The 15,702-nt window shown below is 41.4% G+C and overlaps 1 protein-coding gene across 1 annotated transcript in view; it reads left to right on the top strand.

Annotated features, from left to right (window-relative positions):
- nell2 (neural EGFL like 2) overlaps nucleotides 1–15,702 on the top strand; it is a 257,810-nt gene that overhangs the window by 85,787 nt on the left and 156,321 nt on the right. The window contains exons 9-12 of the mRNA XM_033038138.1: nucleotides 881–983; nucleotides 9,286–9,377; nucleotides 12,262–12,364; nucleotides 14,236–14,364. Coding sequence (XP_032894029.1) covers nucleotides 881–983; nucleotides 9,286–9,377; nucleotides 12,262–12,364; nucleotides 14,236–14,364 — 427 coding nt within the window. The remainder of the gene's footprint in view (nucleotides 1–880; nucleotides 984–9,285; nucleotides 9,378–12,261; nucleotides 12,365–14,235; nucleotides 14,365–15,702) is intronic.

The following is a 15,702-nucleotide window of genomic DNA, read 5'->3' on the forward strand; positions in this document are numbered from 1 at the left end:
CTCCTATGTACTCAAGTGCTGATTAAGCAGGGACACCACAATGGTACCACAATAGTGCAATTGTCTCTGGCCCTGTCTGTACGGAGATTCGCATATTTTGCCTGTGGCAACATGGGTTTACCCATATGTTCCTTTGCCTTCCCACATCCCAAAGCCTTGCTCGTCATTAAGTAACTAGCGGCTACACATTATGCTTAGCGTAGTAGATGGCTGGCGTGTTAGTGGGGTTGAATAAGAGAAAACAAGTTGCTGGAATAATAGGTGGAATTTGCACGTTCTCCCTGTAACCGTGTAGGTTTCTACCTGGTTCTCTGGTTTTCTCCCATCTCCCAAAAGACGGTGCGGGTTTGTAGCTAATTTGTCCCTAATGTGTAGGGAGTGGTTGATAAAGTGGGATAACATGGAACTAGCATGAAGGATGACCGTTGGTCAGCAGGGACTCAGTTAGGCGAAGGACCTGCTTCTATGCTGTATCTTTAAACTAAACTAAACTAAGGTGGGCCAATGAGGTTGCTCAGTGAGCTGTCCAAGACTTAATGCCCAGAATGGCCTCCTTCAGTGTCCCGTGAATAACAAACAGTTCTAAAACAGTTATACTGAAGTGTCAAATGAAACCACCTCCTGCTTGAGCCTCATCTAAAATCAGAAAGGATTTCATGCAGAAGAAGTCCCAAACTCTCTAAATTAGATTTTACAGTTGGGGATATATTGTCACAATATCATCAGTTTGACTTCAAACTGATTTGTATATGACATTGAAGAGATTTACAGGACACTTGGTCTGTTATAGTCAGCCATAAGTTATTTCAGCGGTTAATAATTCAGCAATGTTGTCAGCTAGCAAAAACAATCTTAAAATAACATTGTATTATTTCCCCAGAATGGAACAGTGCGGTGTAAGAGGCTGATCTGTCCCCTTGAGAATTGTCCTCCAGGCAAAGCTCCCGTCTATGTGGAAGGCAAATGCTGTAAGGAATGCCAGCGTGAGTGTCTAATATATTCTACACTTAAGTATTGTTGGGAGTCCATTCATTTTATTTGAACTATTGAAACTCAACCTCTTCACCAAAAACTATTTTATTCCAAAAGAGTAAATTTTGATCTGATATTTAACCACGATAAACAGAGACAATGTGCGGTGTGGAGGCATTGGAGTCTTGATGGTCAACTAGAATATTGCATCTTTTTTCATTTGCTGTCATTTTGACAAACTTCACGATCAGTTATGCACAAAGCAAGTTTGTGAGTTCTCAGATGAACATTCAGAATGGGAGTATGTAGGAAGGAACTCCAGATGCTGGTTTATATCGAAGATAGACACAAAATGTTGGACTAACTCATCACGACAGGCAGCATCTCTGGAGAGAAGGAATGGGTGACGTTTCGGGTCAAGACAGAAAGGGAGTATGTGTGCTCATCAATTTTATTTTTTTTACTGATTACAAATGTATATTTTGTTTAAGAATGTACATAAGTAATCTTGAGACATATCCAGTTGACCTGGTTTCTATGTTGTTTTAAGGGGTCATTTGAGTTTCTGTAATTCTTTGAGTTACATCAGTGACTCTCCTCTTTGCGATTCACACACAAACTGCAGCCTATTTTCTGTGGGGTAACAGAAGTCCCACTATTCTTGAAAATTACAAGAGATAAACAAAAATTATCTTTGTCTCTGTGACTAATTTGAGTCCTTATAGTTCGATTCTTGAAAAAAAAGATTTATATTGGAGATTCCAAAATGTTTTAAAGTTTTGAAAATACCTTTGGAATGTAGAAAATACAGCAGACAATTTGTGCGTAACAAGTTCCAGAAGATGTTCATTACGATAGATAAACCACAACCTTAATTTAGCCTGGTTAATGCATGGCTCGACAGCATGACTTTGAAATGGCCCAGAAGGGGCACAGATTAACAAACACACACTGCAATGGTTCAGGAGAGAAGCTCACTATGAGCTTCTCAAGGATAAATAAGGCAAGGAGGTTATGTTGACTTTATCAATGAAGCCCCATCCGCTAAATGGATGAATGAATAATCTTTTAGCGATGTTCAGTGAGAGGTATATTTTGAGCAGAACTCAGTGGACTTATTGAAAAACAGTGCTTGAAATCTTTTGTATTCACCAAAGATGGTGCATTTGATGTTGCCAAAACCTCCTCTTTCACCTAGATTCCTTCCTCTGGCCTCACAATTTGTAACTCTTCTATCCTTATGTCACACTTTTAGTCTTTCCATCTCTGGACATTGTCCAACTATCCGCCTACCAACTTCACCTCTCTCCACTTGTCAGTTGCCACAACTAGTCCTGTCCGTCCTGTCTTCCAGCTTCCTCGCCCCCTCCCCACCTGCAATCAGTCTGAATCATGTATCCACATTCTCCAGAGATGTTCTGAGTATGTGTATATGTACACACTGAGCTTTTATTTTCTCTCTCTCGTTTGTCATATCATACTATGTTTGCATATTCTGTTGCATTGCAGCAAGTAAGAATTTCATTGTTCCAACTGGGACATATGACAATAAAACACTCTTGACTCTCTTGACTCTTGCTTGAGCCGTTGAGTTATTCAAGCATGTTTTGTCTTTTTTAATATCAACAAACCTCCTGAACTGATTCCATCTTCATTGACGATGTGTCAATAATCCAACATTAGAAGGGGAAAAACAATTAAAGCGCGTGGACAATTAAAATGTCATCAGGCAGTGCAATGTGTGTGATATAGGCAGGTTGGTTGATAGGAGTTTGAATATTGATTGCAACACTTGATAGTTCTTCGGCATTTATCATGGTCAGTGAGCTGCCATCCAGTATCATTCATTGTTACTGGAAAACTATTAAACCAGTGGAACTTGAAGTCTATCCCTCTGCTAAATAGAATATTGTGCTTGAGCTCATAATTTCCAGGCTCAGTTCTATTTCTCAATTGACACAAGATTCTTTCAAGATTTGCAGGCGTTTGTGTAAATCTTTTCTGCTGCTCTCAAGCTCATTTGTCACTGGGCATATTTTCTCTGGATTGCTTATTCCTTGGTGATTTTTATTTTTGTTTATCATGAATTTTTCACCTTAACAGGTCCCTTAGCTGAACATTTAATGTGGAATAATAATTCTGAATCTTTTGATGAAATGAGTTTAGGTTCTTTTGCACTAAATAACTTCTGCACTCACATATGAGCTTGATACTTTTAGCTGATAGTCTGCTACGTTACTGAGCACTTGTACTGCAGACAAAGTCTGTCTGCACTGCAGATTCCACTTATTGCCACCTCAAAATTGCAATTGAGGTTCCTAATATATCATCTGATCCCATTTTGCAAATTACATGACTTTTTGGCTGATTTTCCAACAGCTAATCTAACAAATCCAGCCAGCAAATTGTGACCTAAATGCTAACATGATAGAGGCATAACTGACCCTATTTCCACCAAGCTGATACATTGACTGCCAGCACAAGGAGGCACAGTGATAGAGCTGGTAGACCTGCTGCCTCACAGTGCCAGAGACCTGGGTTCAATCCTGACACCAGGTGCTCTGTGTGTGCAATTTGCTCATTCTCTATGTAACAGCATGGGTTTCATCTGGGAGCTCCGGTTTCCTCCCACATCCCAAAGATGTGTGGGGTTGTAATTGGCCTCTGTCAATTGCCTCTAGTGTGCAGGGAGTGGATGTGAAAGTGGAATAACATACAACCAGTGTGAACGGCTGGTGTGAAATCAGTGGACCGTTTCCATGCTGTATCTTTCAATCTATTTGTTTTAAAGGATGAAGGAAAGGTACAGTCCCACTGTTGGGGTTAGAAAGAACAATGGGACTGCTTGTTCTCTGGGGTAATCTTCATGTTTACAGTTTGGGTAGTGAATTGGCAGAGTGGATGGTCCATCTGCCTAACATCTTGCTAATTTATGTCCAACTGTAATCAAAAGGAAAAGCAAATCGAATACTGCAAGGGGTAGGCAATTTGCTCCACTGGTACACCACTCAGGCACCAAAGGGGAACATTGTCCCCAATGTGTTCAAAAGGAGATATGTTGGCATCAACTGGAAGAATTAAGAATAGCAAGAATACAGAACATTCGGGCATTGTTGCACTACAGACTCAAGAAGCAACACACACCAGTTCTTTATAGTTCATTAAGTTTACATGTTCAAGTTTCCACCCTCATAAAGATATCATGCAGGTTTGTTGACAAATTGTCTTTTACACAGACAGACAGATAAAGAAGGGTCAGAGTACAGAAACCAGCCCTGCGGTCCATCATATCCGTGCTGTCCTTCTTGCACATTTACATAAATCCCATGGTTGGTGAGGGTGTAGTGGACTTTAGACTTTGGAGATACAGCCCAGATACTGAGATACCGTACTGTTGTTCGCCGAGACCGCGCGGACCAGCAATCACCCCGTACGCTAGCACTATCCTACACACGAGGGGCAAATTACAATTCTACTGAAGCCAATTAACCTATGAAACTGTATGTCCTTGGAGTGTGGGACGAAAACCCACATGGTCACAGGGAAAACATACAAACTCTATATAGACAGCACCCATAGTTAGGATTGAACCCGGATCTCTGGCGCTGTAAGGCAGCAACTCTACCACTGCGCCACTGTGGTGCCCTATAGAAAAATTGATGGATGCTTGCGTGGGTGATGGTTTGGAAGATAAGTGAATTTTGAGACTCATGGATGTGTAGTGATGTTTAGGTGGGAATGAGATCAGTGCTTTACTTGATTGGTGGTGCATGGTGGGAGGAAGGTTGCATGAATAACATGAAAGTAGATGTGGTCACTCGAAGGATGAAAGTAATTGATGTACTTTACATGCTGTTTAGCTTACATTAGGAAGACCAGGTTATCTCAGAAGTCCCCACAATGATCTCTCCCAGGACCATGAGGTCAACGTTCACCCACAATGCTCCACAGGAAGAGGTGCGCGGGAAATGACATCATCCCTAGGGGGAATCAATGCATCAGACGCACAGAGGTGACTCAAGCTCAGAAGCGCCTGGACAAATTTCTGGAGTGATGATAAATGACCTTTAGACTTTAGACTTTAGAGATACAACATGGATACAGGCCCTTTGGCCCACCAAGTCCATGCCGACCAGTGATCACCACATACACTAGCACTATCCCAAAACAAGGTACAATTTACAGAAGGTACACAAAATTACTGGGGAAACTCAGCGGGTGCAGCAGCATCTATGGAGCGAAGGAAATAGGCGACGTTTTGGGCCAAAACCCTTCTTCAGACTGATGGGGGGTGGGGGGGGGGGGGGGGGAAAGAAAGAAGGAAAAAGGGGGGGGGGGGGGGTGCCCGAGGGCGGGCGGATGGGAGGGTGGGAGGAGACAGCTAGAGGGTTAAGGAAGGGGAGGAGACAGCAAGGGCTAGCCAAATTGGGAGAATTCAATGTTAATGCCATAAGGACGCAAGGTCCCCAGACGGAATATGAGGTGCTGTTCCTCCAATTTCCGCTGTTGCTCACTCTGGCAATGGAGGAGACCCAGGACAGAGAGGTCGGATTGGGAACGGGAGGGGGAGTTGAAGTGCTGAGCCACCGGGAGGTCAGGTAGGTTATTGCGGACTGAGCGGAGGTGTTCGGCGAAACGATCGCCCAACCTACGCTTGGTCTCACCGATGTAAATCAGCTGACATCTAGAGCAGCGGATGCAGTAGATGAGGTTGGAGGAGATACAGGTGAACCTTTGTCGCACCTGGAACGACTGCTTGGGACCTTGAATGGAGTCGAGGGGGGAGGTGAAGGGACAGGTGTTGCATTTCTTGCGGTTGCAACGGAAAGTGCCCGGGGAGGGTGTGGTGCGGGAGGGAAGGGAAGAATTGACGAGGGAGTTGCGGAGGGAGCGGTCTTTGCGGAAGGCAGACATGGGGGGAGATGGGAAGATGTGGCGAGTGGTGGGGTCACGTTGGAGGTGGCGGAAATGGCGGAGGATTATGTGTTGTATTTGCCGGCTGGTGGGGTGAAAGGTGAGGACCAGAGGGACTCTGCCCTTGTTGCGTGTGCGGGGATGGGGAGAGAGAGCAGTGTTACGGGGTATGGATGAGATGCCAATTTACAGATGCCAATTAACCTATGAATCTGTACTTTCTTGGAGTGAGGGAGGAAACTGGAACTCCAGAGAAAACCTATGCGGTCTCAGGGAGAACGTACAAACTCCATATAGACAGCACCTGTAGTCAGGATTGAACCGGGATCTCTGTGATGCAGCAACACTACTGCTGCGCCACTGTGCTGCCCCTAGTAATGGTCATGATCTTATTTCATTCTGAAAGAAAAATGATTTTCTATTGCATAATGCTGAAACTTCCTGCAGCAAATGAGTAATTATTGAGTAAAAACCTAATTGGGTCAGGCAGCATCTGTGGAGGGAACGGACAGACAATGCTTTGGGTTGGGCCCCATATTCTAACTTATGGAGAATGAGGAAGCGGAAAAAGGAATCTAAGGATGGGCTAAAGCCTGGCAAGTGATAGGCGGATACAGGTGAGGGAGGTGATTGGCAGATGGGTGGTGCAAATGACAGAGGCTCGAGATAAAAAGGTGACAAAATGTTGCTGAATATGGAAAAAAAGAGCAGGTGGAAATGTAAAGCCCGATGGAGGGATGTGGGTGGAATGGCAAAGGGTGAGGGGAAAGAGGAGCGGGACAAGTGAAAGGGAAATATGGGACTCGGGGATGGGAGATGAGCACACAGAGGATGGGAAAGGAGCAGGGTAACTAGGGTGGTGGAACATGGTGGGAGAAACGTGTGCACATTGGGTGCGCACCCAATAGATTCCCGCACCTACAGTTTCTTGTGTTTAGTGCTGTTTAGTTTAGAGATACAGCGTGGAAACAGGGCCTTCGGCACCAGTCCGCACCAACCAGCGATCACCCGTATACTAGTTCTATCCTACACAGCAGGGACAATTTACAGAAGCCAATTAACCTACAAACCTGCATGTCTTTGGAATGTAGGATGAAACCAGAGCACCCGGAGAAAGCCCATGTTACAGGGAGAACATGCAAATCGCATACGGACAGCACCCATATTCAGGATCGAACCGAGGGTCTTTGGCGCTGTAAGGCAGCAACTCTACCGCTGCGCCACTGTGCAGCCCAGTAATATCTCTAGTAATTATTGCTTATGCCATAAAAAAGGGTACTTTGTACCTGTTTCAATATATTTTTGTACTGGCCACCTGGATTAATCACTAGACCTCCATGAGAAATCTAAAAAGCATTTGGGTGGACATTGAATGGATGGTGATGTCAAACAGGAGGAATTAATCCACAGAAATGTCCACCACATCAGTTTTATCAAGATGAAGTGCCACTGCTTTGCTGTCTTTCGGTTTCAAACAGGTTATTCATTGTTGTGTTGGTAAAACATAATTTTTGGTGTTTAACAATTAGATTTAGAAGTATAAAGAAATGCCCAATATTGAAAGCTGAAAGCTTGCCTTGATACAATGCATAGATTTGAGTTGGTGAAAGTCTGGTTATTACAGAGTGCATAATACTGTGGATTTTTACCATGGTCACAAAGCTATATTTGCTCTGTAAATGAGAATTAAAAACTAAAAATCTGAAGAAGGGTCCAAAATCGAGAGTTGTCTGTCAATTTCTCACCACAGATGCTGCCTGACCTGTTGAGTTCCCCAGCTGTTAGTCTTTTCCTCAAGATTCTAACACCTGCAGTCTCTGTCTCCCACTAAAAGTTTGAAGATGTAGAAAATCTGAAACAAGAATAGAAAATTGTGGAAACAGCAGGTCAGGATTAAGTTCCTGAAAAAGTTAACATTGTTTCTGTATCCACAGATGCTGCATGACCTGTTGAGTCTTTTCAGCATTTAAAATTTTTTTTTTTACTGTACACCCATCGGAGAGTGGAGATTAAATAGCCTTATGTGCCTTTAGAGATACAGCATAGAAATAGGCCCTTCAACCCATGATTGAATGGCGGTGTAGGAGTAGACTTGACGGGCTGAATGGCTTAATTCTGCTCCTATCACATGATCTTATGACCCACCATGCCGACCATTGGTCATCCGTTCACATTAGTTCTATGTCATCGCGCTTTTACTTCCACTCCCTACACACTCAGGGCAATCATTGCAGCCAATTAACCTAGAAAATTGCATGTCTTTGGGATGTAGGAGGAAACCGGAGCTACTGGAAGAAACCCATGCGGTCACAGGGAGAAAGTGCAAACTTCACACAGTTAACACCCGAGGTCAGGATTGAACCCAGGTTTCTGATGCTGTGCAACAGCAGCTCTACCAGATGCACCACTGTGCTGTTCTAAGTCCCAGAATAAAATGCAAGACAGTGACATTTTCAATTACTGGTAGTCATTTTTGCATTGTAGGTAAAAGTTTTTTTTTGTTTTAATATTTATTTTATTAGAAGCAATTGTACAAGCAGAAAGTAATCGACATAACAATTATACAATTTTCGTACAGCTTCAGTTTTAACATTTTATAAACTAATAAGTAAATTGGCAAAAAGAAAAAAGGAAAGAAGGGAAAGGAAGAAGAAAGGCAAAAGAAAAGAAAGCATTTCTAAAAAGATACGAAAAATAAAATGCAAAAACCCCTGAACTAACGATGAAGTGAAAAAATAGCGGAGATATATCCCATTACCTTTCCCTACACCCGCTCACCCGACCCTAACGTCGGTTTTGACATTGTAGGTAAAAGTTGAGAGGTTTTCTCTAGGTTTCAAGGTTTGAACATGTAGTAATAAGTTGTAAAGACAAGGAACTGCAGATGCTGAAATCTTGAGCAAAACACAAATCGCTGGAGGAATTCTGCGGGTCAGGTAGCATCTGTGAAGAGAATGGACAGGCTATATGTTAACAGGGCCACAACCTGAAACGTTGCCTATCCATTCCCTCCACAGATGCTGTCTGACTCATTGAATCTCTCCAGCACTTTGTGTTTTGCTCAAAAATAAACTGTATTTTGTTTCTCTTTATTCTAAAAATTATTTTAATTTCAGTTTTTAACATATTTTTTGATAAAATTTCACAAGGTCAGACAAATTGGAAGCCCTGGGTCAAGAGAGCAGAGAATGGCTGTACTATAGAGTGTCCAGCACCTTCAGATGCAGAAGGAAACTTTGAATCAATTACTTTGCAGTGGGAAAATACTTGTGTTGGTCGTATATCGGATGGAAACGACATATAACATTATTTGTTATTTTCACTTTCATTATTTAGAAATAGCATTTGCTTAGTTGAACAAATAAACATTAATTTGAAATATTGTGTTTTTATTATCAGCTGTATGTGTCCTTGGCAACAAATTCTACTATAATGGGCAAAGTATGGCAGAGTGGAAAACATCAGGAGTGTGCTATCTATTGGAGTGTAAGGTAGGGACTTACTTAATGTCATATTGTCCCCATTTTTCTGACTGATGACTTTATAATGTAAAGTCAAATCTATGCTTTATTCTCGTTTGCAAATGATTACTTTTCCTTACTGAGATGACTGGACTCAAGAGTAGAAAGTTCTTGGTGCCACGCAGTAAACAGGTGATACAAATGTGGCTGTGCTTTCACAGTTTATTATAATCATCATCAGTGCAGCTAAGTTTCGGAAGCACAATGCATTGTGTTTACTTCATACTGTTGAGGTTGGCTTCTACATGTTTTGAAGACAAAATAATTGAATTTCAGAAGCAGAGTTCAATGTGTTTGCGCCATTACACGGTGTGCTTAATGCATGGGTGAGTTCCTACAATTTATTTTACATTATGTTTCAGGATTATCATCTTTTGTGAAGCTGATTGTGTTCGGACCTGCCGAGGAGTCCTAGACTGCACTGTTTTTATTTAACCAAATAAAACCAAAGCAAAGATAGAATAGGGTGGGGAAGGAGGTGGTGTGGGAAGTGGGGAGGGAGTGGGGGTGGAGGTAGAGGGGAAGAGGCAGTGGGGGAGGGAGGGGAGGGGAAGGTAGAAACTGGATTGGGTTTCCAATGGCCAATCTACCAATCTAATGCTGCAGCCAAACAAATATCGATCAAACATAACCATCAGTGTAAATGAGAAATGGTTCATTAATGTGTTAGATGTCAAATGTTTTCAGCTTCAGTCAGATGAATACACAAATGCACATTAAAAATTCAGTGATGACCACAAGGGTTATATGATAGTCTCTGTTGATTACACAGATTACATTGTATGATTTGTGCAAATGTCCAGTACTTGGTGTCAAAATGTCCAATGCAATCCAAATGCATTAAATAATTCACTTAAGCTAGCAATTAATATTATTTTTGAACAATATTTGATGTAACAATGCTTCTACTATAAAGTCCTAATTTCTGTTGCAGCATTTGTGAAGTTATTTAGCAGAGTACTTTAATATATATATATTTTTTTAATTATTCATTTCAAATTTCTCAAACTCTATCACTAACATGGAAGTCTTAAGGGAGCAGATTGGAAATCAGAGTTAATTTGATTCTAAAATTGCAGCACTTTGTGCAGGACACACCAACCAGGATGTCCTACCAGACAGGCAGGATTTTTACTAGTTGTGAGAAGATTTTCCACTCTCACAGTTTGCACTTAAAAAAAAAATGTGTAGAAATGTGCTCCATGGGAAGGAAAGTAGGAAACACGGGCAATTAAAAAGATCCAAGCTTTCGTTCTACATGCAGCATCATGAATATTATGCTGTAATTATGTTTTTTTAAATGATGATCTTTAACCAGCTCCAGTGACAGACCAGTGCATTTCCTGATTAATTCAAAGGATGTGAATGTTGCCGGAGAGGCCAGAATTTATTATCCATTCCTAATTATCCCCTGAACTGAGTAGAATCTCAGACCATTCCAGAGGTTAGTTATGAGCCAACCATATTGTGGAGATCCTAAATTCACAGAGGCAGGGTTCCTTTCCCGAAGAACATTGGCAAACCATTGATATTTTAAAAATTAGGTTCCAATTGGGTTCCTGCTTTGTTTAATTAGTAGAATTTAAATTCTCAGCTGCCAGGCAGAATTCAGTTTAATAGTCCAGTCCTCTGCATGCTAGTTCACTGTTTAACTATTACAGAAGCACCTCTGATGTTACTGTTAAAAAGCAACATATTAGTTGTCTCCTAACATTTAATGTGTGATCTTTCTATCCTCTCAACCAGAGAGATAAGAATGAAAGGGAGTAAAGGAGGGGGATAAATTGAGACGAATACCAAAACGTTAATGAATTTCTCCCTGTATTGTAACTTCTTCCTCAGTATTTATCAGCAAATATATCCTTAACTACATTGCACACTGACTCGATATCTCATTTAAACTTTTGCTTATTATTTAAAACAGTAGTACCAAGCAAGGCCCTGTGCTTTTCCTGAACTATAAGTAGGAGCAATATTTTGTTACGTTGCCCTTTCACAAGAATTTAGTGGAATTTTGAGGACCTGGCAATAAAAAGTGAATATTTCCAGCCGGCTGTCTGGATGAGGAAAAAGAGGCTTTGCCGATTAATTGTCCAAATAGAAACTACCAAAGTCTGATAGGAATGAAAATGGCCCTTTTTTTAAATCAAGGTGGCCTGGTCCATAGTACCTAATATGTATCTAGTTGTTCAAAAAAACCCCTTGATATAATTGCAGCCCCCATTCATTGAACAATGCTATCTTGCTGGTAGGGACTTATTCCATTTTACTTCCAAATGAAATGCAACTTGTGCCCAATGCACGATTGTGACTTTTCAACTCAGATAAGCAGGTATTTTCTGAGTAAAGCAACAGTGGGAACAGTGAGTAGGAACAACATTGATGTTTTGATGATGAAGCATACAATAATTTTCCTACAGAATTGGGAAATGTAGACGATTTCAGCTTTGATTGCTTCAGATAAGAGCATTGTTTGGGGCTTGTGTTTTGCTTCACAATTTGGGATCTATTTATGTCACTTATTGCATTTTGTTAGCGTGGGTGTGAGATATGGAGATGATGTAGTTGGAAGTGGCAGAGGGGGAGTGTTGTAAAACTGGTGTCCGATACTCTAGAAGGTATTTAGATTTGAGAGTTGGATGTCTGTTAAAATCCACAATTGTAATAAAATCCTTTTTCTGTTCAAAAGTTAAATGATTTTCTTTCATAATAAAACTAATGTATTGAATCTCTCTCTATAATAGTATACACTTGCTGTAAAGAGTAATGATTATTTTTTTTAAACACAGTCCTTGAAGGACAAAGTGATGTTTATTAAGTGAGATTATGTAACATTGTCTCCATTATTTGACAGGAAAAATCCATGCAGCGTATTTCATATCCAAGCTGTCCATTGTTGCCTTGTTCACATTCGAACCAAATTTCGTTAACAGACAGCTGCTGCAAAGTTTGCAGAGGTAACGGCCACAGAACTTAAGTCAAATTCTGACTCAAGATTGCTGCTCCACAATAATCAAATCTTTGCATTCAAAAATTTCAGATAAGTTTCAGAAATGTCTAATATGAAAAAAAACACTTATGCAATATGAATATTTTATTTGTTATACACGAGATAGACACAAAAAGCTGGTGTAACTCAGTGGGTCAGGCAGCATCTCTGGAGAAAAGGAATAGGTGATGTTTCGGGTTGATGCCCTTCTTCAGACTAAGAGTCACGTGGATAGGGAAACGTACAGAACATGTACAGAACAAATCAGAGCCGGCACCTATGACCAAGGAAAGATGGAGCCCACAATAGTTAATTCTTGGCTGTGGATGACGTGCTCTTCCAATTTGCGGTGGGACTCACTCTGGCCATGGAGGAGGCCCAGGACAAAAAGGTTGGATTCAGAATGGGAGGGGGAGTTGAAGTGCTGAGCCACCGGGAGATCAGGTTGGTTAGTGCGAACCGAGCGGAAATGTTGGGCGAAGCGATCGCCAAGCCTACGCTTGGTCTCACCGATGTAGAGCAGCTGACACCTAGAGCAGTGGATGCAATAGCTGAGGTTGGAGGAGGTGCAGGTGAACCTCTGCCTCACCTGGAAAGACTGCTTGGGTCCTTGGATGGAGTCAACGGGGGAGGTAAAGCGACAAGTGTAGCATTTCCTGCGGTTGCAAGGAAAGTACCAGGGGAGGGGGTGGTTTGGGTGGGAAGAGACAAATTAACCAGGGAGTTACGGAGGGAGTGGTCTCTGCAGAAAGCCGAAAGGGGAGGAGATGGGAAGATGTGGTCAGTGGTGGGATCATGTTGGAGGTGGCGAAAATGTCGGAGGATATTCTCCCTCCTTCACCTCCCCCTCCCCAGCGCTCCCACAGCCCACTGTCTCCGCATCTTCCTTTCTTCTTCCTGCCCCTCCCCCCCACCTCCACATCAGTCTGAAGCAGGGTCTCAACCCGAACCGTCACCTATTCCTTCGCTCCATAGATGCTGCCTCACCCGCTGAGTTTTTCCAGCATTTTTGTCTACCTTCGATTTTTCCAGCATCTGGAATTCTTTCTTAAACACTTACAACAAACTGAGTTTGGTTAAAGGCAGAGTGATACAAATGATCCTGTAATTTGTGAAGGTACGTAACCATTGGAGCATTTGATTTAGCAAATTACTAGACATTAAACTATTAGTTTCATGACTACAAAATTCCATGAAGTTTCAGGCCCATTATTCCTGAATAATAGAAACATATAATTGGGAAAATGATTAAATAATTGAAGGGAACTGGTTGGCAGATTTTCCCTCCCATTTTTCCTAGACTGTGCTATCTTGTAAGGAAAGGTCAGATTCTCCTCAATTACTGGATTCCTGTTTTGACAGTGAGGTGGAATCTTTGTCGCTATTATTCCCAGCTAAATTTGTTACTGTCAGTCGCTGACAGGCTCTCTCTGTAAATTGGTTTCACTGGGAAGAGCCTCCACGGAAAAATGAATAAGACTACAAATAAATAGATCTAATAACAGGCCAATAAAGCTTATAGCCAACTGGAACCCTGTTTTAAGCTACACCAGTGTTTACCAGGGATGTGACCTGATGAATTTTTCACTCCTTGGTGCATGGATTAGATTACAGTAACTAATGGATCAAGGTACCATGGGCAAGCAGGATAATTAGTGTACCAAACTACTTAGCAGAATTGTACATACCAAAAGCAGACTGAATGAAGCTGCCTATCAAGTGAGGTGTTCAGTATTTAGACGTTTTCTTTAAGGAAGATTCTCAGGAAGACTCTAATGAGATTACAACTGGAGCTTACTTAGCAAAAGCACTCCTTTAATTTATTCCTTCTCTTTCTAGGCTACGACTTCTGTGCCGAGAGCTCCGTATGCATTGAGAATTCTGAATGTGTCAACTTGGAAGCCGGTACAACCTGCAGATGTAAATCTGGCTTCACGTCTCTCCGTGATGATGAAGCCTACTGTGAAGGTTAGTGTTTCACAACAATGCGTCTAGTCCATGCTCACCATCGTCATTAGTAATTACAGGAAAGAAATGTAGCAGACTGAGTCGTGGTCTATTCTGCCCCTTTGGACCACTCTGCCATTTAATTAGATCCCAGCTGATTTGCGTTACAACAATATCTTTTGGTGTCCTTTGCTACCTACATTGTACAATTTATACCTTATCTAACAAAATTCTACTGCTCTTTGTTACGCATCGACTGTTTCAAAATCTAGAATCTTTAGCAAACAGATTTGCAAGTTCCTACCTTTGTATATATTTCAACTTGCAATGTTAACTCTTTTTTTCTCTGGGTGCTGCCTGGTCTGCTGTTTACAGCATTTTCAATTTTACATTTCAGCTTTTCAACATCAGCAGTTTTTTTCCCAATTTTCCAGGCATTTATGCTCCTATGTAGATGCAAATAATATAATTTATGTCCCATGTGCAAATTTTACATTTGCAGATGCATTATAAGCTGAATGTTATACGTATAGGGACGCATTTTAACCTTGAAGTTGAAAGATAAAATAGTGCTGCATATTGGGTTCCTTTGATGGAAACAATGTGATTTTCATTCCCATTCATGTTTCTGCAAATGGAAATCAAACCATTTCATGCCTAAGTGAGAAGTTGAATAGCTAATGTGTTACTACAGAATTGACTTTGAATTTGCAATTTGAATGATAATGAACTGTTCACATTTACAGTCACAGCTTTATAAAACTGACAGCACTTCTCATGTTCATACATGTGCAATTTCACATGGATATCCAGAAGTCACTGTCAGTGCTCCTTAACATGGTGAGCTGCCGTTATCTCCACTGAGGCAATTTTAACACTGATTTGGCATTAACTTCATCCTTGAACAAGCTATTCTACCATTAAAAATGTTACGCCTTTTTGAATGTTTAAGCAAAGTTATAACAGCAAAGAATCAGGATAAGGAACCGAGATGTTGCCTGGACTGGAGGGCTCACGATATATGAAGAAATTGGATTGGCTGTGTGTTTAACCCATCACGAAGGAGGCTGAGGGATGAACCTTGCGATACAATAGAACTTTATACTATTCGATATAACTAATAGAGATTTATCCAATTATGAGTGGGACTGTCACAGTCTTTTTCCCTGACTCCAGAGGCACAGGTTTAAGGTGAGAGGGGAAATATTTAAAGTGGATTGGAGGGGCTAGTTTTCACACAGAGGATGGAATGTATATAGAACGAATTGCCAGAGTAGATGGTAGAGACAGGTTTAGAAACAAGATTTAAAAAAACATATGGATAGGCACACGTATAGGAAGGTACTTGGCGGATTCAGG

Source organism: Amblyraja radiata, chromosome 19, assembly GCF_010909765.2.
Source record: "Amblyraja radiata isolate CabotCenter1 chromosome 19, sAmbRad1.1.pri, whole genome shotgun sequence".
In the NCBI taxonomy this organism is placed as follows: Eukaryota; Metazoa; Chordata; class Chondrichthyes; order Rajiformes; family Rajidae; genus Amblyraja; species Amblyraja radiata.